At 41.4% G+C, this 26,229-nt stretch overlaps 1 protein-coding gene across 1 annotated transcript; it reads left to right on the top strand.

Moving 5' to 3' along the window:
- Positions 1–18,774: 18,774 nt before the first annotated feature.
- kynu (kynureninase) lies at positions 18,775–25,880 on the top strand (the record flags this gene model as incomplete). Its single annotated transcript, XM_083684251.1, has 13 exons — positions 18,775–18,943; positions 19,982–20,102; positions 20,306–20,388; positions 20,975–21,036; positions 21,121–21,192; positions 21,430–21,504; positions 21,948–22,094; positions 22,939–23,037; positions 23,756–23,829; positions 24,110–24,162; positions 24,451–24,536; positions 24,705–24,935; positions 25,749–25,880. 13 exons carry the CDS (start codon positions 18,775–18,777, stop codon positions 25,878–25,880), a joined length of 1,404 nt encoding a protein of 467 aa, XP_083540377.1.
- Positions 25,881–26,229: the final 349 nt, after the last annotated feature.

Here is a 26,229-nt window from a genome sequence, read left to right as displayed (position 1 = left end):
TGACTACTTTCCGCCTAAAAACCATACCCAAACTAATCTGCTTATAACATAATAAACATGATGATCAGATGCAAAAGCAGGATGCCATTGATAGGCAACACCTTGAAGTTTTGTGTGGATATGCTCAGATCATAGTTCAGAATAACACACTACACATGACAAGGAGACAAAGTGCATATCTGAAATGTATTTTTTCATTTTCAAGGTAATCTTCCACAGAACATTGACATGTCTACTATTATTAAGTATACTGATATAGGCCACAAGACAGTTCACAGTGCCTCAGAAACTTGTCAATAACAAAATAATTGTGTTGCTTTGCTTACAGTACCAAAGTACATTTTTGTGAGTGGTTTCAAGGTTCCCTTGAAATCTGTCCAAAATGTCTTTCTTTTAGAAAAGAAGTTTCTAAATTTGAAAAAAACATTATAAAATCAATAAAACCTATCAATCCACCAAACTGTAGAACATTCTGGATGACTATCCAAAAACAACAACACATAAATCAACTATATACAATAAAGCACAGTAATATGAACAATAATCACCTTCACACCTCCTGATTGGAAAATCACCCCCCGTTGACCCGGATATCATTCGAAAGACTACAAGACCCAGGTGTAATCTAAAGAGATGGGTCTTTAGTCGATGGCAGACGCTTTTATCCAAAGCAACTTCCACTGAAATGAGTTCATACATTTTTATGAGTATACCATCAGTATATATGGTCCCAGGGGGAATCAAACCCACAACCTAAACATTATCAGCACCGTGCTCTACCAACTGAGCCACAGAGGACCTGACAGTGGTGGGAGAATCATTCCACCACTGGGGCGCCGATGCATGTTTTGGCAGTCTTTCAGTTAATGATTACAGAAGGGAAATGCATATCCCACTGTATAAGATTGCCAGTGATCAGGGCAGACATGGCTGTCTTATAGCTTCACAGTGTGGCCATCTAAGAAATGACACATCAAGTGTTGCAGGGGTAAGCCCCTCCAGGAGTCTGCTCAGATATGCACCACTGCAGAGCTGTGCCACTCCCACCCATGCTGTCTTCTTCCAACACATCCCTAAACATTCTATCATCTACAAAGTACCAAGACCGTTGGCATACAATGGGTGCAATGTTATTACACACCATCAGCATAAATAAGCATTATTTTAACACTTCTGTGTTTCCCTCTGGAATTATGGCACTTTCTGTGGCTCAACAGTGTTAGCTCTGCCACGTTCCTGAGGTAATCTGAGACGTGGCAATGGATGGAGATTATGTGCTGAAGTGCCTACAGAGTACAGCTGAGCGTGAAGGTGGCTGACAGCATATGGGCTGGCATGTCTCTGTGTGAGGTGACGTTGTGCTGCCTGAAGAGGACTCAGCAGATACAATATAAGAATATCTACAATATAAGGAGAATATGTATCATTAATATAGTTTCAGATGGCTTCTATGATCATCCACAAATGTCAGTATATGTTTTCTTAATGCTCTTAGGGTGGAATGTGTACAAGGTTTGTGTGGAGGAAGAAGCAACCAATGGAGGCATACTGAGAGCTGTCAATATTTTAACGGTAAGGTAATACCACTGACGCACTGGGATGGTTTTCTCCTATCCAAAACATTTTGGCAGTTCTGTCAGAAAGAAAAGCTTGATCAATGAACAAGGGGCATGGGGAGAGCAATGGGTATCTGTGTCAATCTTGATCATGAAACTACTGTAACATCAATACAAAATAGAAGTTTCTAGGCTTAAAGCATGTCAAGACGTCATGAGCTTTTTTTCAAAACTTTCCGGAAAATTTCCGGTGACATTGAAGGAGAATACTAAACAGATGAAGCCAAACTTATTGGGTACACAGAGTGTGATGTTTACCCTACAGGCTTCCTAGGAGCAGATGGCGACACAATGAGGATGGACCCATTAGCAGGTCCTTCACTGCGGTGGACACATTGGAGCTGTTTGATGGTGGGTTTGGGAATGCCTGCGTGAGCATCACCAGCGTCAAATTGCGACGTGTCAGCCTCGGTCGGTGAGATGACGAGTCCACAAAGCTCGCAGGTGGCAGAGGCAACCATTCCAGCATGTTGGCACCACATCTCTCTGCATGTGCGCCATTTAATGCTGTCTGACTGTCTGAGTCATGTGGTTTCTTTGCATACCTCTCTTTTACAAAATGGGATGCAAACGAAAAAAATGAAAACGGTTTGAAAGTGACACGAAATGCAGAGTTGATGACAGAAATATAAACCCGACAGAGTGTTCAGTTGTGAAATGAGAGAGTAATGCAGTTGGATTACTCCAGACTGTGAGGTCTTTGAACCAGATCATCGGGTTTAGTGGTTGTTTGCCTTCAGAAGGCCAATACCAACTCCCAGTGCTGCTCCCAGAGGTGCACCAACTGTGTTCCAGTCACAGACAATGAGACGCACAATGTCTCCACACTGAATCTGTGCTGCTTCGTCATTCGGTTGTTCATGTATTATTATTATTATTATTATTATTATTATTATGTATTATTGTTCATGTAGGGTGTATTGTGCCCATGTTAGGAAAAAACATGAATGGATGCCACAGTACGCGGGTACTACCGTATTACCACAGAACAGAGTAGATACAATTTGTGGGTGGTACAGTAGATAATACGATATTGATGTTCAGTTTAGGTTTAAACAGGCAGTCAATACCCACTCAACCATTTGCAATACAAGCTTAGTAATATGCAGGTCTGATAACAGGACAATAACTGTACCGTTGTCAAAAACATTACATAACCATAAATCATACCATACCATAAATCATAAACGCCATATTAAAGTTGTTGTTCTTAATTTCACACTAAGAACAGACACATATTTGCTATCACCATTCATACATGTGGATTAAAGAATGGAATATGACCAACTAAAACATGACTTCAGCTAACAGCTCATTATGTGTGGAAATAATTAATTGAAATCTGATGCAACCTTTCTGAACACATCTCCGTGCTCTTAAAAGCTTCCGAAAGGTGTACAGGGGAAGGTGTGCTCTATGAAACCATTAGTCACACTGCAGCAGTTAACCAAATATGTGGCTTTAACCTGGGGTAGTGTTTGTCTGTGTTTATGTGCTCAGTAAATGTCAGAAGGGACCAGAAATATGAGCAGTGTGTGAGTGCCTCTGGTGTGTTTGAATGCATCGACACAGAGGGATGGCGAGGCTCACCAGGCTCATACGCAGTTTGAGAACACCTTCTGAGAAGAAGTGAAACCGGGTCTGATGATCATAAGCTGACACTTGTAATTAATCTTGGATGAATACTGATATGTTTTCCCACAAGACAGTTCTGGTCCAGGGAGTATTACAGAGCACTCCCCTGTATACCTATCAGAAGCTTTTAGGAGCACAGCGATATGTTGAGAGAGGTTGCATCAGGTTTCAATTCATTATTTCCACACATAATGAGCTGTTAGCTGAATGCATATTTTAGTCGTGGCATTCAGTGGTTTTTATTAGGGTTGTCACAAGCCCAGCACTCAATGTTTGGTTACAATGGTTTTCATCTGCAAGAGTCAACGAAACGGGAATGTTTAACAGGTAAATACTGCAAAATACAAATATGATTATGATGCCTCACCAGTTATGCGATCACACAATTTAGTGTTTTTTACACTGTAAAAAAAAAAATAACAGGACTTTTTTGGGCTGAAAGGCCATCTGCTACAGAAAGCAGACACTACAATGTCCAGTTGGTTGTTGTCTGAGAAAATGCACTGGCAATCCACATAAATGAGTCCCTCAAATGACATATTTCAGAACCATGGACAGCAGCACCACCACGGCCAACTGCAACAGAGACATGTATTACAACTGTATGTAGACGAAGCAAGGTGCCTTTATGCAATGACAATGTTTACTGTTATCATACGGTGTATGTGTATCCTACCATTTTGTCTATTATTTTATAATCATTGTGGGGCTGTGATTAATATCTAATGGATGGTGGGTTCATGAAATAGATTTTATAGGAATATAGGATAGGAAGTATTGTTTTTATTATGGTTCACTGTTGGATAATCATCTAATGCTATCTGATGCTGAGCCTCAAGATGATGAACATCCTGATTGGTTTTAGATAGTGTCACATGATAGGATCAGACAAAGACAATGCAGAGGATATCAGTTCATGGTCACGAGCCTCTTTAACATTTTGAACAGCTGAGACTAGAATTTTAATGAGTGAGACACACATGCACGCAAGGCATTTCCCCATAGAGACCCTCATCGAGGACGACGTCATGTATAATGGGCTAAGCCTCCTGAGAATATAATGCCTCAATTTGAACCAGAGACATCGAGGAGGTGTCAGTTGAGCAGTCCCATGGCCTCCGGGTGGAAGCTCTCCCGGAACCTGTCGGTCCGGGTCTGGATACTCTGGCACCGTTTGCCAGATGGTAGCCGAGAGAACGGGGCGTGGCTGGGGTGGCTGAGCTTGGTGACGAGCTTGGAGGGGACAATGGTGTTGAATGCTGAACTGTAGCCAATGAACAGCATTCTCACATAGGTATCCCTCTCGTCCAAGTGGGACAGGGCAGTGTGCAGGGTCAAAGCAATGTCAGTGATCTGTTGGGGCGGTATGCAAATTGAAGTGGGTCCAGTGTGGCAGGTAGTGGGGAGTTGATGTGGGTCTTAACCAGCCTGTCAAAATGACAGACGTGAGTGCAACAGGGTGATAGTCATTAAGGCAGGTTACCTTGTTGGGCACTGGAACGATTGTGGTCACCTTAAAACACGTGGGGATTACAGACTGGGACAGGGCGAGGTCGAATATGTATTTTCAAATATTTTCACGGTCCTCATTGGAATTCACACAAGACTGACAAAAACCAAAAGGAAACATCCTAATTTACAGCATCACACCAACAAAAGCAAAACACCCACTATTACACAAAGAATAAAACACTACAATCAACCTGTCTTGATCCCATCATTCTTTCATGGGCTCTGTAGACAACAATACTAAAGCTGGCCCTGGCTGCCATTCTCCTGAGAGGTCTGTTCCATTTTTTCCATTCCACAACAGAATACCTCCTGTATAAAAGAAAGAGCTTTGTGCTACAAGGTTCACTCTTGGCAACTTACAGAAGCACACACTAGCTTGTCATGGCTATGCTTGGTAGGAACATAACTACCTGTGAGGCTAAGTAGTCTGGGGCAGCACCATGTACTATACCAGTCCAAGGAAATGTGTTTGCGCAAAAAGCCATTGTAGAGATGCATAACTGTTATGATATTTGCTTTAAAAAAGGGCCTAACTATCACACAAGAATGGATGTAGTTGACACCGCCAGACAATGATTAGGTAAGGTCCAGGAGCGTTTTGCTTACTTGGGCACTTACTGTGGTAGTCATGGTTTGTTTTGTCAGCATGTAAGGCTGTTTATATACGGCTAGGGCAAGGCCCCATTCATTCTGTTATCATGTCCAAAACACCTTACAGGCAGTATGATTCAACTCCTATTGGGCAGTTCCATGCAATGAAAGAGAGCACTGACACATATGGTGTGATGTCCTTAAGACAGATTATTAGGATCCTTCCCACACTGGTTGCAGACAATACAGAACGTTTTCACTTTGCAGAGGCCATCTCTGAGGCAAACAAGGAGCAGATTGGGTATCTCTGTGTGTGTCTACACATGACAGAGGCCTTTTTTTTTCCAAACCAGTTTTTTTTTGCTGCCAAAAGTATACACTATTTTTTGGGGGGTATAATAAAGAAAAATACACTGTAAAGCACAAATATTGTTGATTTAAATCACATTAAATTAAGAGTTTCAAAGGCAGATTTATCTTTCTTGTGTTTTGTGAGTTTTATGGTATATACGGTATAAGTTGACAACATAATACGTAATTACCTTAATGAGAGTGTCCATTGTATATTGCTGCCTTTGTGTCCCTATTTTAGCTACATCATCATGTACAGAATGACATTAAAATACAGAAATGATGCATTTCTGTAGTCAGCCATTTTGTCACTCTGTTACTGGATGTACAGTAATTCCACTTCACTTACTGAAGCTCAGGAACCAAAAGAGATATTTCCATATGATAGTGAACACCCCACTCTTTCTGCAGACATATTTGAATCATAATTTGGAGCAGATGTTTAACAGTTTTGGGGAAACCTGGTTAAATAAAAAACCCAGGGAGATTTTAGGGCCATTCTCATACCGAACTTTGAAGCTGCACAGTTCTTAAAGTAAATGTTTTTTTTTTTTCATTTAGTTAAAGTAGTCCTTGTGCAGAGTTGTGCTGTTTGTTAAACTTTGTTTTTTGTTTGGAATATGTTTGGAAGTGAAAAATTGTTACCATGGAATTGCCCTGTTACAGTATCCCTTTCTGAATAACTTTTTGAAAAGTCACATTGGAGGTGAATGGTTCTGACTCGTCATGGTTGTTAGCATGCAATGGGGATCTGCCTCAAGGAGCAGCATTAGAAACTTGTAGACCAGAGAGAGGGAAATGAACTGGCTGGGTGTTGGAGACAACAGTACAAGAAACTACAATAGGCTCCATAGAGTATTGTTGTATCGTCTAGGCAACGGATCTATCAACACATTCAATTAGTTTCTTCTAGAGAGAGTACGCTTGATGTTGGTAGTCTTCCAAATGGCAGTATATTTAACTAAATAAAAATGCCTTTTAATTGTATTTAAGAAATTGAATGCGCCAGTGCTTTTGGGAATCTATAATACAGATGGTATATAAAATGTTTATTTGGTGTTGAAGGTCCTGCAACAGCCAATATTCTAGGGATTTAATTGGACAAGCAGGCTGAACAAATTAACATGCGCTAACCACGCACCAGATTAATTAGGCAGCCATTACTGGACACACTACAAAAGCTGATCATGGCAGCATATCTCAAACACATTCATTGTTTTTAACATGACTGTACCCAGTACCCACCCAGTACTCTCCCAGTACTCTCCCAGACCAGTGCATACAAATAGTAGGAACTTACAGTACAGGAGGAGGGAGACAAAAAGACTCAATAAGGATGAAAGTCAACCTGAGGAAACAAACAACTACGGAAATAACGTGATGGAGATACTTCTTACATTTACATTTACATTTATGGCATTTAGCAGACGCCTTTATCCAAAGCGACTTACAACAAGTACATTTGTTTCAGTAAGTGAATCATCTATCCATCAGTCATCATAAGATAAAGTAATCAATGCTCAGACCAGGGGCCATAGGCAGTCACAATGCTAGAATGCTAGACTTCTTGCTCAACATCATTCCTCTCTTCCTCCAGATCTAACGACGGGAATGCTTGACGCACAGACTTAAACAATGAGGAATGAACAATAGACCTCTTCACCCCCACTACCCCCCTGTACAAGTTTCTCTCCTATTCTAGTATTATGGCTGCCGATGGCCCCTGGTCTGAGCATTGATTACTTTATCTTATGATGACTGTTGGATAGATGATTCATTTACTTAAACAAATGTATTTGTTGTAAGTCGCTTTGGGTAAAGGCGTCTGCTAAATGCCATAAATGTAAATGTAAATGTAGATACTAAACAGCTTGTAGCTCAATTAGTTAGGGTCATGTTAAACATGTTTTGTTTCTTATTGCCAGCCAGAAGACATCTAGGGGGGCTACTTAGCACAGGGCTCAATTTCAACAACATTGTCATTCATAGCCATATGATAAATTGGGCCCTTGTTATTGATCCTTATGAACTTCAACCATTCTCGATTGACCACTTATGAACAGGCTATATGCCAAGTCCATAATCTTAAGCATTAGGCCTACAGTGTTTCATGCCAATATACTTCTATGAATTCCAAATATGATGATCTATCTCTTAGATGAAAGTTAAATCGCCACGAAGAGAGCCCGTAATTCTGATGGATAGTTCCATCTGGTAAACTCACAGTTGGAAGATTGTCTTTATAATAACTCTGTTTTACCTGAATTATATTCTGGTTTTAGAGCCAAGCATAATACAATTACCACGGTGATTGATTGATATTCGAGACGCCCAGGACAAGAAACATCACTGTATTTAACTTTTCATTTACTTATTGAAAGCGTTGGACACTGCTGACCGTGCTCTGCTATTGCATAGACTGGATAAGGTTGGTTTTGAAGCATTGGATTGGTTCCAAAACTACCTTTCTGGCAGAACACAGTGTGTGGCACAGGAAGGTCTGACATCAGAGTTTCAAAGGCTTACAAAAGGAGTTCACCAGGGCTAAATTTTAGGTCCAGCCCTTTTCATACTGGATATAAATAATATACTGTAGGGACGACTGTTGACTCTGCAAATCTCCATCTGTATGCTGATGACACACTAATATTGAGAAGACTTTCCAGGATTTATAGTGTAGGCTTTTGATGCTGTTCAAAGACAACTTTTCTCACTGAAGCTTGGGCTTAATGCTTAATGCAATGGTGTTCACTTTTCTGAAAGCAGACACTATAGAAGGCCAATAAATTGGGTTTTTGTTTTAGGAACAAAATCTTGTTTTTCAATGTCAGATAGAAAGGATCTTGTTCAAAGCTCTTTTATCTGTGTTGGATTATGGTGGTATTAGTTTATATGCAGGCCCGCCGCCAAGCTCTTGACAGTGTATCATGGTGCTTTAAGATTTATAACCAATGCTTTATCATTCACCCATCACTGAATTGTATGCCACGGTGCAATGGACCTCTCTCTCCACCAGGAGGTTAAAGCGCTGGTACACCTTTGTGTACAAAGCATTATTAGGAAAACTTCCTTTGTATCGCCGTTCCGTATTGACCAGAGCAGTCCCTCAATATGGTCTTTGCTCTTAGTCGCTGCTTTTATTATCTATTCCTAGAACGGAGACAGCGATCGTGTTCACATATAGTAATTAATTAACTCATCCTGGAACACGCTTCAAAAGGTGTTAAAGTTAGAGAAGCTAGTGTCCTTGCGTCTGAACACCTCCACCAGCCTGCAAATGACTTAAAACTGATGTCCATGACAGGCAGAACCTCGCCTATCGATGTGAACTGTATTGTAAAACCAGCTAATAAAACAAATGTCCCTGAGTAGATGTCTGCTCTGTCGTACGAGCTGCTTCTCAGCCTCTCCGCACAATGATGGAGCTGGAGATGCATCAGTTCATCAGCCAGTGTCCAATAAACTACAAGCCCGCAATATTACATGAATATGCCAACAATTTTAAATGCCCTGTAAAATTACTAAACAATTAGCCAGTGCATACATGATGAAAAGGAAAAGGTAATGAAAATAAACAAATAAAAAGTGGTAATCATATTTGACAATTGATACTGTATAGCGTACAGTACATGGGCATCGCTTTTACAAATGAACTTGTCTTACCATGCTCTAACACGGCAGCTGTTGTCAGCATTTTGGCAATTGGAAATAATCCCGATATGATCAGAAAGGGTAAAATAAAGTCGGACATCGTTGCGGAATTGAGACTGGCAGCAGCTCTTCCTTCACGTCAGTCCGTGTCCTTTTATTGTAACCTTCAGCGATGTCAACTAAAGTTCGCTTGTCAAGCAAGCCACAAATCCGCTCGCCTCTCCCTTTACAGCGCACGGAGGACACTGGAAGGATGGAAGTCAAGTGAGAGGTAGAGGAGGAGGGGAGCAGGAGGGGGAGCAGAGGGGGAGCAGGGCTTTAACTGAGAGGGAGGAGGGAGGAGGAGGAGGAGGGTTACTGAACGAGAACGCCGAAAAATGTTTCTGGACTGTGGACATCATTTGCATATCGTCAGAGTGGACCACCTTCAAAAAGGTAAATGGGGCATGACTACATTTCCCAAGAGCACCAGAACTTTTTCAAAACATGATTTGAAGCCATACATCATTTGTTTACAAAATCTCATTTGTCAACAAAAACAAAAGCAATACAGTAATTAATCATTATATCTTTGGTTATGGAGAGGTAGCACAGTTCTTCAGGAGTCATATTAATCATAATCAAGAAGTAGGCTATATAACACATTGTAAGTCATTGGTAGCTATACACAACTATACAAAATATACTTGACTGCATTACATTTGACTGGAAAACATAGGGGGGCTAGTCTCATTCCCAGACACTTCTGCCCAAATGCTCGAAAGGTAGACCAACGCCTCAAACTTGGCCTTCATTAAGCCAATAGAAATAGCGTCTAATTTCGCATCAATCATCTCCCTCAGCACCCCCCCCCCCCAGTACTTGCACACCACACTGATTTCTGATTCAAAGCTACACCTCACAGCCGTGTGATTCGTTGATATCGAAGAATAACAAATACTTTACTCCGTAAAGGCCAGGTTTAAGTCATTGTTATTCCAGGCTTATATGCGCTGTGCGCAGCACCATGGAGCCTGGGGAGGTCAACTCCCAGCAAACTCAGCCACGTTGTCGCAACATAGTGACAACCTATTCCCTTTTGTAGTGGCAACCTATTCCCTTTTGTAGTGGCAACCTTGGAGACGACCGATGGGCAACCTTGTCAGGGGACGTACCCAGTACGAAGTGGCAATGATTAGTTATGTTTCTGCCTACCAGGTGACAACGAGGGCTACATTTTACGTTGCCACAGCCGACTGTTAAGATAACCTGGCTCCAGCCAAATACAGATTAGAAATGGAGCTGAATTCATGCATTATCACAAAGCCTTTTTCTGTCATTGACTCATAGTAGTATGCATCAATCACCCACTCTGTAGTAATAGTAATAATGTAGTAATAGTAATAATGTAGTAATAGTGGGCAAAGTTGACAATGCATAGGCCGACATTTTGTAGGACTTCCAAAGGTACAGTAGTAGTGTTTGTGGCACACATACACATGCACAGCATAACATAGCAGGCTACATAACGTTGGTATTGGTAAATGTTTGCTTGTAGCCATAACAGATGGAAAGAACAGACTTCATATCAAATAATTCAATATTTATTTAAAAATAGTTGTTTTTTCAGACCTGACTGTTCTGTTAGCTTGCTTTTTTCCTGTTTTTTTTTACCTATGCAAGATCAGACACCTGCACCCCCTCAGTGAATGCGCCATGAGTCAAGTCAGGCTACCTTGGTGCGCAGCGAGCCCAATTAGGATCCTCTTGATACAGCGTGTGCGATCTGGCATTACAAGTTGTCATGCTGTTGTGTTGGCACCAGGGTGGCACCAACCGTGATGCCACCGCAACGCCACATTAACAGAAGTGTCGTCATTAGGTTACGTTGGCACTGACCTCGCCACAACCTCACCACAGCCTGACTTCAAGGTTGCGGTTACGTTGTGTGTTTGCTGGGCTGTACTGTGTCTGCGCCTCACCTCTCTCTCCTCCTCTGTTCCATCGTCCCTAACCCTCGACCGAGTCTTTCCCCCTTCTGTCTACTGAGGCTGCCTCCTCCGTCCTCATGTCCACTCTCTCCTCATCTTTTGAGTGTCTGTGTCCACTCTCCTCTAGGCCGGCACCATCCTCTCCTCCCACACCACGGCTGTCTGAATCGCTGTGAGCTAGTAAGCAGCTTAGAGGAAATGGAGGAAACCTGACCATCCTGATGACCTATCATCTTATTACTCTCTCCTCCTCTGTGACTGCTGCCAATGCTTCATTCTACCATTCTAAAATTCAAATGTCTGCCTCTGACGCAAAGAAACTGTCTGCCACATTCTCCTCACTCCTCAACCCACCCCCCCCCCCTCTCTGCAAATGACTTTGTTACCTACCTTGTAAAGGTTGATGGCATTAGCAGCTCTTTCACACAACATTGTGCTACCACTACTACGTCTACTAGTAGATTTGGCTGTGGTTTATTATCTCTTTCCCCTCTCTCCCCTGATGATGTCATAAAACTTGTCTCATCCAATCGGGCAACCACCTGCCCTCTCGATCCCATGGCCCGCTCCTGTAGATTCTTCCTCGACAACATTTGAAGGATACACCCATTCCGGACTAGAGAAGCAGTGCAACTCCTGGTCCAGACACTTGTCATCTCCCGCCTAGACTACTGCAACTCACTTCTGGCCGGGCTCCCTGCCTCTGCCGTCAGACCAGATTCAAGACCCTGGTGCCAGCATACAGAGCAGTAAAGGGAACAGCCCCTCCCTATATGCAAATGATGGCCGTTCTTCCACCTCTGCTGGCCGCCTGGCACCGCCATCTCTACCAGGATTTAGTGGTCGCTCTTCTCAGTCACGGCTCTTCTCTGTCACGGCTCTTCTCTGTCGCGGCTCTTCTCTGTCGCGGCTCTTCTCTGTCGCGGCTCTTCTCTGTCTTGGCTTCTAGTCCAGGGCAGAAGATAGGTAGTGACTCTGACAGTGGTGGGAAGCTCATTGCATCTCTTTAGCGCACGCCTGGGCTCCCCCTTATGATATCCACAAAATCATTTTAACATAAAACATTAGAGATAAGCCATCACAAAATACTTTTTTGGTTGTAAAAATAAGGATAATAGAAATTATAATAGTACAAAATGAAGTGGCATTTCAATTCAGTATGTACAATGTGACTTCATCAACTCCACATGAATTGAATACCATGGAGTGAAATGTCAAATTAGAGGTAGCCATATGTACACTGTGCAGCAAAAAAAAGACATTAGAGAAAATATATTCCAGCAGAACAATTGTAAAATTTGTACTAAAAAGATCTGCTCAGCAAGGCATCCACTCGACTTATTCCCACCAGTGTGCGGCTGCCAAGTCGCTTTGGATAAAGGCGTCTGCTAAATGTCAAAAATGTACAGTACCAGTCAAAAGTTTGGAAACACCTTGCCAAGAGTGTGCAAAGCTGTCATCAAAACAAAAGGTGGCTACTTTGAAGAATCTAAAATATGAAACATATTTCAAAGCCATTGAATGAGAAGGTGTGTCCAAACTTCTGACCGGTCCTGTAAATGTAAAAGTAAATCTGAAAAGTACTGTTTCCCCTCAGCCTCAGCCTCAGCCTCAGCCTCTCCAGTTCCCTCTGAGGAGAAGCAGGATGGCGTTCCTCCTCTCAAACCTGCGGCAGCCCTGCCTTTCAACCCCAGAAATAAGTATGCAAGGCAGCTGGACGACCCAGTGCTGCTGTGGATGTACTGTAATTGCAGAATATCATTTAGTTGCAGTCCCTGACACTGCTATGCAGCGCGTATCCCATCATATCCTTGAGCTGTCAGATATCCTCAGCCCAATGGTCCTGATTGATCATAGACCTAGGCTTGGGAATCACTGTCCAACGGAGTTAACTAAGTGTAGCCCTCCCTCGGGAATGGGATGAACTGAAGCAGCTGATGCATGACTTGCTAGCCAGTATACCCTGTTGGAGCTTACATGAAGAGATGGTGGAGCAGGCCGCTAGGTCTGCATCGCAGAGAGGTTTCCTCACCCCCCCCCTATTAGTAATCATAGAGACAAGGATGATGTCATTGAAATCCAACATGGTTACTGCTGAGATGTACTCACAGTCTCCTTAAACAAATGTATCCAGACTCTCTACACCTGTAAGCAGACACACGTTTTTTTTTTTAATGATGTTTTGCATTTCGATCAAATGTTTTTTATTTTTTATTTTTTTTTACAGCCAGTCTCTGTGACCTTGACCGAGGCAAGATCACGATGCAATTCTTTTGAACCAAGGTTTTTTTTTTCTTTTCTTTTTTTTCTTTTACATCTTTTTGCATTTTTTACTTTTGAAGAGTCAGGAGTCAAGGTAGGTTAAGGTAATGTCTGCCTGCCGTGAGCTTGAGTCTTGCAACCATGTGACTAGACTCTGCTCTGAGAGAGAACAGTGATTGCTTCTACAGCTGACTCAAAAAAACCTGAATATCTTTGTCTTTCCTTTTTCAGATGTGTGTATAATGAGCTTATCCTCTATCAGCTTGATCATCATATATTAAACTGAGACAAGCATGTTTATTTTTACACCTTCCGTATTTAGTGTTTTTCTTGTCCATGCTTATGCGGCACGATCATCTTCCTCTGAGTTCAACCCAAATGAATGAATGGTTTGTGGTACCTGGATGCCCCCTACAGGGCTTTTCATGTAGACAGACAGGGGCAGTGGGTCAGAGTTCCTAATAGATTTGGAATTACTTTGGAATTCAAAAATCGAATGTGCTTAAGTTCTTGTTCTCACTGACACGTTTTTCAAATGTGTGGACTGCTCCCAATGCATGCGTTATGTGAATGTTTAATTTCTGTATTCATATTTCTATTAAGGATTCAGTCTAGAATGAAATCAAAACGAAATATCCTCTGTTGATTGTCCTTTCGATTGTCCTTTTTTTTTGTCAACTTTTGGAGCTAAAATTGATGTAGCCTTCCACAGCGCGATAGGCGGGCTGTACTTTATGTTTGCCCGCCTCCAGATGGACGCGCCAGTGGCCAAGGTGGGAGATCAATGCAGTTCAAGGCGACATCACCTGGGCAGGCCTATTTAATTAAGTTTTGAGCAGTCAAACAGTTAGCTTTTTGAATAGGCAACAGTAGTTAATGCACACGCAACTGAAATTGTCATGCCTCAATTACTCATAGGCAAATATAGCATAGCGCACCAGCATCTGACAACAGTGGCGATGAAGAGCGTGGATATCAGATCCATTACGCAGTTGTACAATTTTATAAAGTTCAAGAACCAGTGATGTAATACATTGCAATAAATATCTATTTAATATTGTTGTTTGTATTGCCCATATTGTGCATGGGCCCACGCAGCTGTTAGCCACTGTAGGTTGTTGGAATAGCATTAATGAGAATTTAAAACTTGCAATGTGACAGCTTCCATCGCACAGTGTGTACACTCCAACGGCCATGAAACGTCAACATTATAGCTCTGTTAAATCGCATAGTGTGGTCTATTCATGAATAAGTATTTCGTTTTGTTTTGCTTTTTTTATGTGTCTGGCATTTTAGTGTCCATGCAGGCATTATTTCCCTTGTGGAGAAACAGAGGACCAAGTGACGTCAATTCCAACCGTACAGCAGACGAGCTGACAGTCAATAGTGTTCCGTATGGAGGCAAAGTACTTGTAGCCCATAGAGATGATTCATCCTCTGCAGACCTATTCAAGCAAGAAGGAGAAGCAGCTGAGGGCTTCTCTCTCTTATGAATTGAATACCATGGAGGTGAATAGTTACTAGATACCAAGGTTTCCAAGACTTTCTATACAGTATAATTTAAATGAAAGTTATGTGTGGGTAGACTCCAGAGTTATAGCTACAACTTTGTTGGTGACTTAAGGCCATTAAAAAGGTATTCTTATCAATAGGTAAGAAATGTACCTATCTTCCGCCGTAGATTGAGGACCCATCTCTTCAGGCTACATCTCAACGGTCCCTCCTAAAGACCTCTTCATCCCCGCCACCCCCCATACAAGCTTCTCTCCTTATTACAGCAGTGTACTGTACCTGGCCTACGATAACTATAAAAGCTTGCATGGTTTTCAGGGACATATTAGATGTTGATTCATATTTAAATTATCAATAGAACCAGAAACAATCTAAATCAGAGAGGCTCTCAGTAACTAGGTCGCTCAATCACCTTCCCATCCATTTGTTTACAACTTTCCACTACCATCTAACCACTTACTGGCTACTTCAATAATCAGTTGATATTAGAGGCTACATTCCTCAATGCAAATACAAATACCTTCAACATTAGGTCTATTATATCACCCTCCTAATAGCATTTCACTCATTTGCACCCATTAGGAGAGATGACTGTCACTAAATCTAATTGTGGATCCATAGTTGATGAACTCCCCTGACACAAACACAAACAAAACCCAGGTGATATTGATAAAGGGCTAAAACCTTTAGAACTAGAACCGGATACAAATTAGTAACTAGGATATTTGTACAAGATTTGAACTGAGGTGACTTCCTCGTATTAAAAAATTGTGTATGTGTATTATGTATTGTAGTAAACTATGTGTATGCAGGGCTCCCTTGTAAAAGAGACCTTGGTCTCAATGGCCCCCTGGCCTGAGCATTGATTACTTTATCTTATGACGACTGATGGATAGATGATTCACAAATGTATTTGTTGTAAGTCGCCTTGGATAAAGGCGCCTGCTAAATGCCATAAATGTAAATGTAAAATGTTTGGTAACACGTTATATTACGTTTCTAATCATACCTGAATCGTAGCTCTGTAGCTACAACATTGTGCTATCTATGCCTCTAAAAGCAACCAGCAAAACATCATCAAAGGTGCAAATGTTACGTTGCGCAGAAAGACGAAGAACGAAGTGTGCGGTTAGCAAGGCTTTTACTGTGTTTTACACTCCCTGCGTGTGGCGACTGCTGTGACTTAGCGCTGTTAAACAATGAACAGTCTACAGCAGCCTCTATGCAGCAGTTTCTCTGAGTGCAGTCTCTCACCAGCGCTCGCAGTGTGAAGAGAAGTGAGCAGCTGGAGGTGCAGTACGGTACAGTATGTTTGCTTAGTGTTGCAGGTGTTTTTGACCATTTTTACACCCTTTGAAACCTCAAAATACATTCGCCATCCTTTACATGAGTTTACAAATGGAGGTGCGATCAAATTATTTTGAATATATTTTCAGTCACTCATCAACCTCTCTTTTGGTGTCACCGTGCTTTTCACAACATCCAGTCTGGCACTTTCTCAATGCGAGAACCTTCAGCGGCACCAAGCCTACAACAAGCTACACGATCAAAATACATATGTACAGAGGAGGTTTGGTTTTCAGCACCATGGAGAAAAAGAAAGCATGATTGGTTTATCTAATTTCTTATCTAATTTCTTTGTCCCTCTACAACTTTGAGATCTCCACACCTTAAGAGAAAGCTTGCAGTGCACCATGCCAGTGTAGTGGACATAGATTACACTCAAGTGATGAAAAACACATGTTAACACTTCTGTACAGCGGGCTGACATGGTATTATTGAGTTACTGTGCAGGCTACGTTTGATACAAGGTCGGATCACACATTGGTGTCTATCAGCAGCTGCAGAGAGAAATTCTAAGGGATGAGGTGTTGAGGTGGTGGTTGACCCAAGATCGATACATGTTGAGCCAGGTTTGATACCTAGTCCAATAACCACCATGAAGCCTTTGTTCCCGTTGTTTCTTTCACATTCCGCTGCTCACCTGTGCATCGTACTGTATCGATGTCTACACACATTTGTGATGCCTTCATAACAATCCCTGAAATGTTTAATGAGGGCAATCCATGGACAGCAATTACCTGTCAAAATAAAATTGTAATGAGACCTCACAGGACTTATGCTCAGTTTCTGGATTCCAGCAATAAAAATCATATTTATGGAGAGGAAGCACATGGGCTGCCTTCCAAACCTTGGGGATAGCACCTGAGATAAGTCAGATTAAAAATATGTGTCGATAACTCAGGCTGAAAGATATCATAGATACAATGCTGATTAAAGGCATCACTTATGAAATTTTTCTCAGTAAGGAGGCCAGAGTCTGACACAATTAGCTTAGGTATGTCATGGCTATATTCTTTGTTCTTATCTCCCTGTGTTTTTATTGTCCTTTTTCCAGGCCCGGTTTCTCAACAAAAGGAGATCTGAAAGTTCTGTGGAATACCCAACCCAGTCTCCAAATGAATACCTTCTGGGGGACCGTTTCTGCAGACCAGAAAAAATACGTTCTGTATGAACATGTTATCTAGGGTCATCTCCAAGGCAACAGGGTTCATGTGTCCTCTGAAAATGAGAAAGAAAACATCGGAAACTACAGTTGGAAATTAAAACAAAACATGAAAGTTACCGGAAAACCTTTTTCAAAGTGGCTGCCGTGTGCACGTTTCAACTGAGCCACTGGGCCGTCCATATGTGTCTACTCGTGGTCAAAGCAATGATTAACTTGGAGTGGTTACAGAGAGGGGTTAAAGAGCAAGTTCAAAAGTGTGTCACTCATCCTGTCAGCGAGCTCTCAAACTGAACAACGAGTGTGATTTTCTGGAAGGTTGAAATTGCCATACTGTGAGTAGTGGGACCAAAGGTTTCATTATTATAAAGATTAACATTTATTTTCAAGACATTTGTAAAATCAGCTTGTCAAGTTTGTGTTTGCTAAAATGCCTGCTGAAGATTTGTATCCTAAATGTTGGCTGCAGCATACTCATACCTAATAACTGCATGCTATTAGCCAACGGCTATTTATATATCCACTCACTGAGCACTTTATTAGTTATATACTTTATTACACTATAAGAGACACTTAGTTGGGCCTCCCTTTACTCTCAAAACAGCCTCAATTCTTCATGGCATTGATTCCACAAGATGTTGGAAACATTCCTTTGAGATTCTGGTCCATGATGACATGATTGCATCACGCAATTCCTGCAGATTTTTCTGTGAACCTCCCGTTCTACCACATTCCCATTGGATTCAGATCCGGTGACTGGGAAGGCCACTGAAGAACACTGAACTCATTGTCATGTTCATGAAACCAGTTTGAGACGACTTTTGCTTTGTGACATGGTGCATTATCATGCTGGAAGTAGCCACATGGTCAGCAACAATACTCAAATAGGCTGTGGCATTAAAGCGCTGATTGATTGGTATTAACGGGCCCAAAGTGTGCCAAGAAAACAGCTTTGCACACTCTTGGCAAGGTGTGTCCAAACTTTTGACTGGTACTGTATATATATATATATATAGTCCTGTCTATTGGTTCTCAGAAATAACTAGGTCTATCAAATGTGTAATGAGCTCAATTGTCTTAACTTATCATAACCAAAAAAACAAAATGATGTTTTACTTCATTGTCTGTATTTGTAAACAATCTGAATTATAAAAGGTACCATCTAGTCATGGACCCATTTACCGCTGGCTCTCCGCGCGAGGTTCTGGAACGCGCCGCTACTGCGTTGGGATGCAGCACAACCTCGAGCGATGTGGCCGCATATCTGGACCAGCACGATGAGCTGCAACATTTACGGGACTACTTTTTGGTGCCCAAAGTCGCCGATCTTCCTCCTTGTGAGTTAAATGGGAATAAGCTGTTGGCCTACAGTATTCAGAGTAGAATATGACGTATGAAATTCCCACAGACCTTGTGAAAATGTAATATATGCCATTTAACTTTTATCCAAAGCGATTTACATTGCAGTGAGTGCCACATTTCAGTATAGATGGTCCCAGTGGGAATCAAACCCACGACCTAAGCATTGTTAGCACCATGCTCTACCAACTGAGCCACAGAGGACCAAAATGTGTATAGGTATTGATAATAACGCCATTGCCCAATAGATGATTACTATTTTAGTAAGCCTATCTTAATCTGCTCATTCATTTGGTTGAATCGACATAATGGTATTGGAGTTATTATGAATTGTAGTTGAGGTATAGTGAGGTTGATACAGTGCATTAGGAAAGTATTCAGACCCCTTAACTAGCTTAAATAGCTGTGCACCGATGTTCCCCATCCAACCTGACAGAGCTTGAGAGGATCTGCAGAGAAGAATGGGAGAAACTCCCCAAATACAGGTGTGCCAAGCTTGTAACATCATACCCAAGAAGGCTTGAGGCTGTAATCGCTGCCAAAGATACTTCAACAAAGTACTGAGTGAAGGGTCTGAATTATGTATTGAATTACTTATGTAAATGTGATCATTTCAGTTTCTTATTTTTAATGAATTAGCAAACATTTCTAAAAACCTATTTTGGCTTTGTCATTATGGGGTATTGTGTGTAGATTGATGAAGGAAAAAAAATGAATTTTAGAATAAGGCTGTAACATAACAAAATGTGGAAACAGTTAAGTGGTCTGAATACTTTCCGAATGCATTGTATCCCAGACAGAGACTGAGAATACAGTTCACAAAGAGAGCTAGATTGGCCAATCAAGATTGCTGAAAACAAATGCATATGGTTGAAAAAGGTTCTGTTGAAAGTGGAATAACTAATGACAGTCTTACAAATCCTGAGATTTCTGTTTCGGGGCAAAACAATGCCATTTGAGATTGCATTGCAAATGTGTGGATGGATTGCTTTAATGCACTGTTAATGTTGCCACAGCTGACCTCTCACTTGTGGATGGTACCAAGGATTGCATTTACTTTGTGGGAAACTCACTTGGCCTTCAGCCAAAAAAGGTGAAGAAATACATGGATGAGGAGTTGGATAAATGGGCCAAAATGTAGGTTGCGCAGCATTTCCAAATTTCATCAATATTATATTTAATCAGCTAATGTTTAATCATTTAAAGTAAGTGTCTCTTAAAATCTATATCGGTAACGATAATGACCATTTGAGAACAAAATGTCCTCTGAACGTTTCTCTTGTGAACCTGTGAACCCTTTATGTTTGGTGCTGAGTGTTTCTTGTTCTGTTATTTTGTAGGGGAGTTCATGGTCATGTCCTTGGTTCCCGGCCGTGGGCTTGGGCTGAGAATAACATAGAGGAACTCATGGCAAATGTTGTTGGTAAGGGACATATCTACAAAGATCACACTTTTCTTCCTTTTTTTTTTTTTTTTTTAAACCCAATGGAGATTCTTTTCTGCATCATTCTATTTTGAGAGGGTTTGGTCAAAATGCAATACAGAAGGCTAATTAATTTCAGTTCAGCTTTCTTTATCTTCTAAGCAAATTATTCTAAATGTGTAAAGAATACATTGGAAAAATGGTACCAAATCAACTTCAAGAGCCTTGTAACCACAGGTTACTGTTGCTGTTGGTTACGAAGCTGAAATTGAAGCACCCGTAACTGCTAACTTTGAGACAGCCTCTTTTGCATACTGCTTTGTGAGGTCATCGCACCCTCGCCTCTGGTCATCCCCCTGTATGTTTTGTAGAGGCCGAAGTACAACTTGGCAACTAACAGCTGTTGCAGTATTTCTCTGAAATGTGCATTTTGGTCCAGGCAAGACAAATCAATACTTATCAAAGCACTCATGGTAGGCCTATGATCTATTATTTTGTTAGAAATGCTAAAAGGATAGCAATCAATATGTTTATCAAAGGCAGAAAACAAAGTGTGTGGTGTGTGCGTGTGTGCGTGTTTCCACAGGGGCTAAAGCTGAGGAGGTGGCCTTAATGAATGGTTTGACAGTTAACTTGCACCTTCTACTGGTAAGATCATGCCAAACCTCAACGTTTATTAAGTGCATCGCCAAGACTTTAACTTTACTAATATGTTATCTGATTGCTTTACAGCTTTCCTTTTACAAACCGACAGCAAAACGTCACAAGATTCTGATTGAGGACAAGGCTTTTCCTTCAGATCATGTGAGCAATTCCAATGACACAGCATGTGTTTTAAAATGAGGTCGTTTTTTCATAGTGACACAAAAAACACTTCCATAATTTGCGCTTTGCCCTAAGAACACCCCTTTGACAGTTGGCTTGTAAATTAAAGTGTTCATCATAATAGTTATTAATAATAGTCCTACAGTAGCTGAAGTAAAGCAGCCGACAATTGTTTTTCCAGCGACTATTTCAGTGACTATTGTCTGTGTTCTTCAGTATGCTGTCGAATCTCAAATCCAGTTGCGAGGATATGACCCGCAGCAGAGCATGCTGCTCATGTCTCCCAGAATGGTAAGGTCATAGTCAGGCTAAAACCAGTAAAGAGTGGAATGTGTTATAACTCCAATAACCAAATTCGTCTTATATTATTATATAGGTTGTATTACCGGTAAGTTCTTCTGTTAAGCATTTTAGAAAAGAAGCATTCTTTGAGACAGCTAGAGGCCAAACCACACAACTAACCCTCCCCACTCACTCCATCCATCCAGTGCTCCAACAGAACAGACCCTTGACCACCCACTGCTACCAAGAACCTTGTTACAGGTGTTTTTAAGAAGAAAACCAGACAAAAAAAAGTAAAATCTGAATTATTGTCCCTTACCACCAAAAAGTTATTATTGTGAATGGTATCTCATTTGCAGTGAATGACAATAATATAATGTCCACTGACATGACAAATGTCTAATGACAACATCTGTGTCCCCTGACCAATGGCAATGCTCTTCATCTGCCAGGGGGAGGAGACCCTCAGGACAGAGGACATTCTGGACAGGATTGAGATGGAGGGGGATTCCATCGCAGTCATCATGTTCAGTGGAGTGCAGTACTACACCGGACAGCTGTTTGACATGGCCACCATTACTCGGGCTGGTCAGCAGAAGGTAAAAGCAGCAAAAGTCAAACCATGTGTACCTTTGGGATGTGGAATAGATGTGAGTTCATTGTGATTCATGTCACTTTTATCATGCTGTTGATTATTTGTCCAATGACTTCACGTTGTTGGACTGTAGCTGCCCAACTGAGTGCTTCGTGTGTGTTATGACCAGTAAAAGTTTAGATCCTAAAAAGAGGAACACTGCCATCTGGTGGCCAGACTGTTGACTCATTGCTTATGGACTTTGAACCACATGTACACAAATTCATCCATTATGTTAAATAACAACTTTTTAACTATGCTTTTTTTACCATGCTTCCGTTATTCATTACTCAAGGTCTATCGCTTGAATATTTTAAAGATTTTGACGAAAACTGTCTCTTTCTGCCTTTCACTATGCCACTCTCTGAATGGATGTGGTGCATAGGAGCAGTTGGCTAAAAACTCTTTAGTATTAATTGAGACATCATGTCCTTTCCCACAGGCACTCTCTGTCAGTGATATAACATGATCCCATCTCTGTCAGTGATATAACATGATCCCATCCCTGGCTTGCAAGGTGTTCTTGTATAGTCAGCATACCGGCAGTTCTGTACCCTGGCTAATTACAATTCACAAGAAATGTAATTTGTAATTTAAATAATATGCGGCAGCGTTGCTTCCAAGGTAATGAACAATGCCACTCAGGAGATGTCACTCCACACGCAAATACACGCACACCGTGATGAGGTCTGATGCGTCCTGGCTGCACCGGACGGACCTGCAGCTTGTGGCTTCTGGGTTGACGTGGCGTTTTTGTGTTCCAAAGGGCTGCTACGTGGGCTTTGACGTGGCGTTTTTGTGTTCCAAAGGGCTGCTACGTGGGCTTTGACTGCGCACACGCTGCAGGCAACGCTGAGTTGAAGCTGCATGACTGGGGTGTGGATTTTGCCTGCTGGTGCTCCTACAAGGTCAGCCCAGGGTCCATATGGAGATGTCAAGGGCAAAGTAACTTCTGGCTTTAAAATGTACATTTACATTTCTGACATTTAGCAGACGCTTTTATCCAAAGCGACTTACAACTTTGATTGTTTCCTGTCCGGTACGTGCCGCTGACACAGCAGTAACACAGTAACAGCATTTGGGGAAGTGAGGGGATGTTGTGGTTTGGTGTTGTACTGATTGTGATTGCCAATGGCCCCTGGTCTGAGCATTGATTACTTTGCCTTATGATGACTGTTGGATAGATGATTCACTTACTTAAACAAATGTATTTGTTGTAAGTCGCTTTGGATAAAGGCGTCTGCTAAATGACATAAATGTAATGTAAATGGTGTTATTTCAATGCTATCCAGAAACATAAGGTGAATGTGAACCATTTTACAGTCTACTACTTTATATAACCCATTAAGTATATACACACACACACACACACACACACACACACACACACACACACACACACACACACACACACACACACACACACACACACAAACACATGCTCACTGTATTGGATGCAAGCATTTCATATTCAATTGAGTCCTCTTCTAACTTTAACTTTTGACTTTAATTTCACTATCTAGGCTGTTTGAACTATAATGATGGAAACAATATGATAAATCTATTTTACATGCAGGAGTGACCAAACTACCCAGTGTCTGTAGAGTTGTCTGTATTCTTGTTTAGTATGTGAATTCAGGGGCTGGAGGATTGGCTGGAGCTTTTATTCATGAGAAGCATGCACACACAGCCAAACCTGTGTGAGTAGCCTACTCTATTGTGCAAAAATATTCCAAAGTTTTTCCATAATGTCTGTTTTCAGAATCTATTCGCAGCAATTGCATTGCATTTGTCAACCACTGCCAGCTGGTTGGTGGTCAATTTAAATGAAATTGGTGCAACAAATGTTTCGGTTGACATGCTTAGGATGCAAAGTATGTTGTCTAGAAATGTTATGCTCTCTCTCTCTCTCTCTCTTTCTCTCTCTCTCTCTCTCTCTCTCTCTCTCTCTCTCCCTCTCTCTCTCTCTCTCTCTCTCAGGCTCTTGGGATGGTGGGGACATAACTTGAAAACACGATTCCAGATGAATAATGGTGACTCTTCATTCAATTTCATTCATCCAAGACAGAGCAGATGTTTTGCTATGATTATGTGGTAATGTTATTTGAACAAATTGTATGACATAGCTAATTGCTTTGGACTCTATAATCTCTTGAACACACTATAATGCATTCTATACATGTGTAGTCATAGGTTTTTATAAAACCTGATCCACACTGACATCTTGTGGTCTTATTGGGTATTACATGAAACAGTTTTTTTTTTTTTTTGTCTTGGATGTTGCGTTGATATTTAGCTTCATTATTCTTGTCTTTCCATAGAAATTGATCTACAACCTGGAATTAGTGGATACAGGCTATCAAACCAACCCATTCTACTGGTCTGTCCACTGCAAGCCAGTTTAGAGGTGAATGGTTAATTTTTGTGTCCTTCTCATACAAAAATATCAATAGGCACTATTTTCTTGCATATTGTAATTACATATCCCATAGCATATCCTTCATCATCAGAATTTAAAAAAGGGGGGTAAAGGTGTAAATTAACATTGATGAACAATTTGTTCATCTTTGAATAGGTCTTCAATATGACCAGTATGAAGGCTCTGCGGAAGAAGTCCAGGCTGTTGACGGGTTACCTGGAACACCTGATCAAACACTACTACACGAAGGACGAGACAGACCCTCAGAAGCCCTACGTACACGTCATCACTCCCTCCGAGCCCGAGGAGCGGGGCTGCCAGCTCTCCCTCTCCTTCTCTGTGCCGATCCGAGTGGTGTCCGAGGAGCTGGAGAAGAGGGGTGTCGCTGTGAGTGGGTTTAGATACATAAACATACATACAGTGTATATATATATATATATATATATATATATATATATGCAGTACCAGTCAAAGGTTTGGACACACCTTGCCAAGAGTGTGCAAAGCCGTCATCAAAGCAAAAGGTGGCTACTTTGAAGAATCTAAAATATAAAACATATTCTGGTTTGTTTAACACTTTTTTGTTTACTACATAATTCCATATGTGTTCCTTCATAGTTTTGATGTCTTCAATATTAATCTACAATGTAGAAAATAATAAAATAAAGAAAAAACATTGAATGAGAAGGTGTGTCCAAACTTTTGACTGGTACTGTATATAAACATACATACAGTACCCTGCACTTTTACAGACTATGTCCTGTAAGAGAACTACAGTAGGTCATGATATGCCACCAAACATCTCGATATTCGATAATATAGAATATCAGGCCAACCCTAATGTACATACATTACATGCATACTTTCATACATAGACACAAACATACATAACAGGGTTTCCGTGACAACAACATTTTAATTTAATTAGAGAAATTTACCGGACATCCGTACGCATCGGGTGCATAACACATTCGGGTGTCCACCCACAGTGCTAAGAATGACGGATCACATTTAGATGACGGTGATTTATCTAAACAGAATAGAAATGATTGGGATTCTGGGCTGTCAGTCATGTAACTCTTGGTTTATATCAGTCCCATTTTGGGCCGAAAAGCCAAAGTTCACATAACACATAAGGCCATTGTTGTGCAGGTGTTTTGTGACGGACGGTGACGGTCTGCTCTCTGTGTTTGTGCCCAGTGTGACATGCGGGAGCCGTACGTGCTGCGCGTCGCTCCGGTGCCGCTGTACAACTCCTTCACTGACGTGCACCGCTTCATCACCGTCCTCGGGGCAGCTCTGTCTGCCAGCAGCCAACTCCAGCAGCGATGACAACAGACACATAGTTGTACTTGAGGGCTTATAACCAATTGTAATCAGTTTTTTTTTTTTCAAGTGTCTTGAAAGTGTTTGTTTGGAAAATGTTGTTGCTAATGCTAATGTTTGCCATTACCTTCCCCTGACAACATACCCTAACCCTGACCACTCGACGTTAATACCTAACCGTTACCTTAACCACTCTGTCTCCCTGGTCCTCATGTTGACAGACAGCAATAGCAGAGCCCAGAGGCAAACACAACGCCTAGAATCAACACTAGACATTGAGAGCTCTCTTATGACAGCACACATCATGACAGAACCCACCTGACGAACCACAAACATCTGTCAAGCCAGTTGTCCC

This window comes from Argentina silus (assembly GCF_951799395.1).
Source record: "Argentina silus genome assembly, chromosome: 14".
NCBI classification, from domain to species: domain Eukaryota; kingdom Metazoa; phylum Chordata; class Actinopteri; order Argentiniformes; family Argentinidae; genus Argentina; species Argentina silus.
This window is presented reverse-complemented; position numbering and strand designations above follow the sequence as displayed.